The 4,136-nt window shown below is 35.5% G+C and overlaps 2 protein-coding genes across 2 annotated transcripts in view; both read right to left on the minus strand.

Annotated features, from left to right (window-relative positions):
• LOC110025205 (phospholipase D Z-like) overlaps positions 1-1,828 on the minus strand; it is a 4,815-nt gene extending 2,987 nt beyond the window's left edge. The window contains exons 1-3 of the mRNA XM_020725528.1: positions 1,641-1,828; positions 1,354-1,558; positions 994-1,195 (exon numbers count right to left, since the gene is read on the minus strand). Coding sequence (XP_020581187.1) covers positions 994-1,195; positions 1,354-1,558; positions 1,641-1,809 — 576 coding nt within the window. The 5' untranslated portion in view covers positions 1,810-1,828. The remainder of the gene's footprint in view (positions 1-993; positions 1,196-1,353; positions 1,559-1,640) is intronic.
• A 1,404-nt stretch (positions 1,829-3,232) lies between these two features.
• LOC110025191 (cryptochrome DASH, chloroplastic/mitochondrial-like) overlaps positions 3,233-4,136 on the minus strand; it is a 2,656-nt gene continuing 1,752 nt past the window's right edge. The window contains exon 3 of the mRNA XM_020725511.1: positions 3,233-3,272. Within this exon, the coding sequence (XP_020581170.1) occupies positions 3,233-3,272 (40 nt within the window). The remainder of the gene's footprint in view (positions 3,273-4,136) is intronic.

Consider the following 4,136-nt stretch of genomic DNA (forward strand, 5'->3'; position numbering starts at 1 on the left):
ACAAGATCCGTCTAAGACCTTGCTAATAGGGGTATCCGACTGAGGCGAAGAACCGACCAGGTGAACGAGACGTGGGCCCGTAAGACTTGATTCAAAGAGATAAGTCAATCACGGTTCACCCGACAAAATAAATCGACTTATCAGTTGATCGACCGATTGAAGCAAAAGTAGAAACCCCCTAATCACAATTGGACGACCGACCTGTCTGTATCGTAGCGGACGAGATTGTCATTTGACCAAACGCCTCGATTGAACAGACACAAGACACGGTCGCCACTCAATTGATAGCCTTACAATTGATTGTCATATCAAAATTTGAATTATAATACAGATATGAAAGGAAATCCATACAATTAATTAGACCATTAATTACATTAAGAACCGTTTCCACATATATTCACTCCTTTCTGTAATTGTACAAAATACATTCTTATAAATAAGAGAAAAAAAGACGATCAAATAGTGGCGGGCCATTCGGACTCCACCGGTTTTCTCCACTGTAACTCTTGGTTTGTTTTATTCTCTCCTTCACTCCACTCTAACTCTCAAGATGCGTTCACAAAAGACACTCTGAAATCCAACAATTAGACTGAATGCATGTAAATCAACCTAATTGTTATCTACAATAAATCTCACTAAAGTTTTAAACAATCATTGCCATGACTGGTGCAACATTCCAGTGTGAATTAAGTAAGAAAATAATAATAAGGAACATTTACAAACACACAATTTAATTCCTATATATTTACATATCTAACACCGAAACTTCAATCATGACATACTTGCCGCCGCACCTATGCATGAAAAGCTATATTTCACATTTTGAAAATTAAAACGGTGGTACGAAAGATTTGAGTGGTATAAATGTAAAAAATCAAAGATTAGGTGTAAGGACTATAAATGCATAGGAATTGGATGGTTTGCATGTAACTTCCCCAACAATAAACAATCAACTGAGATAAAAGAACAAGTTCTGCATATGCGAGAAAATACTTGAGTCAGAGATTTCCAGTCATTGTTAGCTGATCCAATGTAAATGTCTTTAGAATCAGAAATCCAAACTTTTGCATGCACAATTCCAGAACCCCACCAATCACTGAGAAGTAAGGTCACATTCTGCACATTTGGTTTTCCTGCAGCAAGATTAGATGGCTCCTCAGTGTAATCCGGATAAACTCCAGAATGCTGCAGAAACCTAGAACAGCATCCAATCCGGTTAAATAATGCAAAATTTCAATAGCCCTAATTGGCTTAGATCTTCCTTATAACAAACAGCCTCCAACACGCAGTAATATAATCAAACAGCTGGAAGGCAATCGAATGAATCAGAAATCAAGAGGCAAATACGAATACCTTATATCAACCCTCCTCTCCGCAGCCTCCTCCAAGGCCCTGTAAACAGCACGTCCTTCTCCCGCACCGAACCTCTCCAAATCGCCATTAGAATACCCGTAGTCCCCAGATTTGGGATTCCCGGACTGTGCTAAAAGCTGCCAGTACTGCGCAATCACGTCCAGCCGCCTGGTCGCGTTTCCCGCCATCCATCTAAACACATCCCCTGCCGCCGATCAAGAAAAACCCTAAACGATGAAGTCAAATCTCGAAAACCTCTTTGGTCGCGCAATGGAAAGAAAAGATACCCGAGGAGAGCACGCCGGGTACGCGGGTGAGTAGCGGCATGTCGGTGGGGATGGACTGCACCAGCCATGCGTTGCATGATTCCGGCGAACTTCCGGCGTTCGTCGCTTGCGCGAACTTCCCGGCGAGGAGGAGGACGACGAAGAGGAGGGGGTAGCAACTCCTCACCATTGGAGTCCTGTTTTAAGAAAGGAAGTGTGTATTAACGTATAAATATATAAAATTAAAGAGAGGTTTTTATATAACAATTATTCAAATAAATAAAAATTTACATATATACCCCACAATTTATGGATTTACATAAGTATCACTCAACTTTTATGGATTTACATCTTTAACACTTAGGGTTGTTTGGAGCAGCTGTAGCTTATTGAATAATCCGCTGACAAGTTAGGTGCGTGGCTATTACAAATTTTTATTTTTTTTTGTGGAAAAGTCAGACCGTTGTCAATAAGCTCTCACCGTATCTAGATAGGTGCGGTGTCCTAGATAAGTGCGGTGTGAAAATGTTATTTTCTGTATTTTGAAAATGCATAAGCTGTCAATTGTCAAAACATAGTTTATCCAAACAGGGCAGGTGCGTTTTCAAAACGTCTCCCCACCAAATAAGCTGCCCCAAACGGGTTATTAAATAAACAGGGCAGATGCGTTTTCAAAACGTCACCCCACCAAATAAGCTGCCCCAAACGGGTTATTAAACTTCAATTTTTACATAAATTCCTCCTTCCTGAGGTATGAAATGGCATATTACAATTTTTTTAACATTTTTTTAAAGTTAAAAAATTGATATTTTTGAAGTGATAGGAAAGATTCGAGTGATATAAATATAAAACTTAAAAGTTCGGGAACGTATAAATGCATAAAACTTGGCATGTATGCCAATTCACAATATATGTTGTAAATTAAAAATTAAAAATGTGTAAATTATATATTTTAATTAGATTAAAAAAAATTAATTAGTACTTTATATTCTATCCTTTTTTTGGTATATGATGTGAATGGAAGGTGAACGACGGGGGCAAAAAATTGCCGGGAAGGCATGTCATCATCAACTTTCCTTGTGAATTGGATTTGCAATAACGTAGGGATGCCTTCTTCAATTATTTAAAGTAATCAAATTAATTTAAATAAAATTTTTGGATTCCAATAAGTAGATTAATAAATTTGAATATTAACTTTCATGAATTTGTTCCATGCCCCTATTGCTCGTGAGTTCGTATAATCCGGCAAGATCATGGATATATTGCTAGAGTTAGTGTTTCTCACTCTATATTTTCTCATGAAATGGGGGAGAGGGGGAAATAGTCCGTTTCTCTAGAGAGAGAGTGACTAAAAGCTCTTTTTCCATGTCACGGAGGAAGAAAACTTATGAGCCCCTCTGAGTTCTATTTTATATATGAGATAAATAATCGTGATATGGATGTCAGTCGGCCTCATAATAAGGATTGATGTATGTACTCTAAAATGAAGACCTTTTTCTTAGAGTGGTTGGTTTGCCCCGGGCTTGTTTGACCACCTCGACATATGAGCTTAGCTCGACCACTTCGGTAGGTGTGCTTAACTCAAGAATGACTTGATCTTCGGATATGAGCCTTCAAAACCTGTAAGGCCTGTTGACCCTTTTTGTTGCGGCCCTGAAAAAGTCATGTTAATATATAATCGTATTTCAGTGTGTGTATTCATTTTATCAGGAAATATCTAAAATTTTATGTGATAAAAAAACCTATAAAATATAATGAACTAAAATAAATGTATGGGATCAGAATTTTGTCATAATCTACATGTTATTCACAAGGAGATGACTAGTAAAGAAAAAAATTAAAAATTTGCTCCAAACAAAAATGGTTGAAATTTGGGGATATTCGTGCAAATTTTTTTTTCAAATTAGACAGGATAATTTCAACAATGTAGAGCTTAATTTTATAAGCTTTAGGTATATTTGTGAAAAAAATTTAAATTTACTTTACACATTTATATTTGACTTTAACTTTTTAGTTATTATAACTTTTAGTGATGAGAATTAACATTTTACAAATTGATATTTTAGAGTGCGACCTAATAATAAAATTGTAATATATATTCTTTTTCAAATATGGACAACATACATAATATCCAAAACTACTTTCAAAATATGAGGGATGAAAAGTGGTAATTTGGGTATTATGTCATAATAATTATAAATAGTATAAGAAGATAAATTTAAAAATATTTGAATAGCTTAACAATGATTATTACATAGTATAGTTTATTAAGGGTTGTGCATGCCAATCAATTAGAAAGCATTCACTATATGCAAAGTATATTAATACATTCATAAAGCACTCATTAGTCATTCATATTTTATTTTTTTAACAAATATGTGTAATGTATGTTTTACAAAACATACAACATGATTTTACATTAAATATGATTTATCAAAACTAGTAAATTCGAATTTATCAAATCCTCTGCGGCTGAGACGAAGTTCACGAGCGACGACAGAGTGAATCTTTTAAATC

The sequence above is a fragment of the Phalaenopsis equestris genome, unplaced genomic scaffold (assembly GCF_001263595.1).
Source record: "Phalaenopsis equestris unplaced genomic scaffold, ASM126359v1 Scaffold000294, whole genome shotgun sequence".
Taxonomy (NCBI): Eukaryota; Viridiplantae; Streptophyta; class Magnoliopsida; order Asparagales; family Orchidaceae; genus Phalaenopsis; species Phalaenopsis equestris.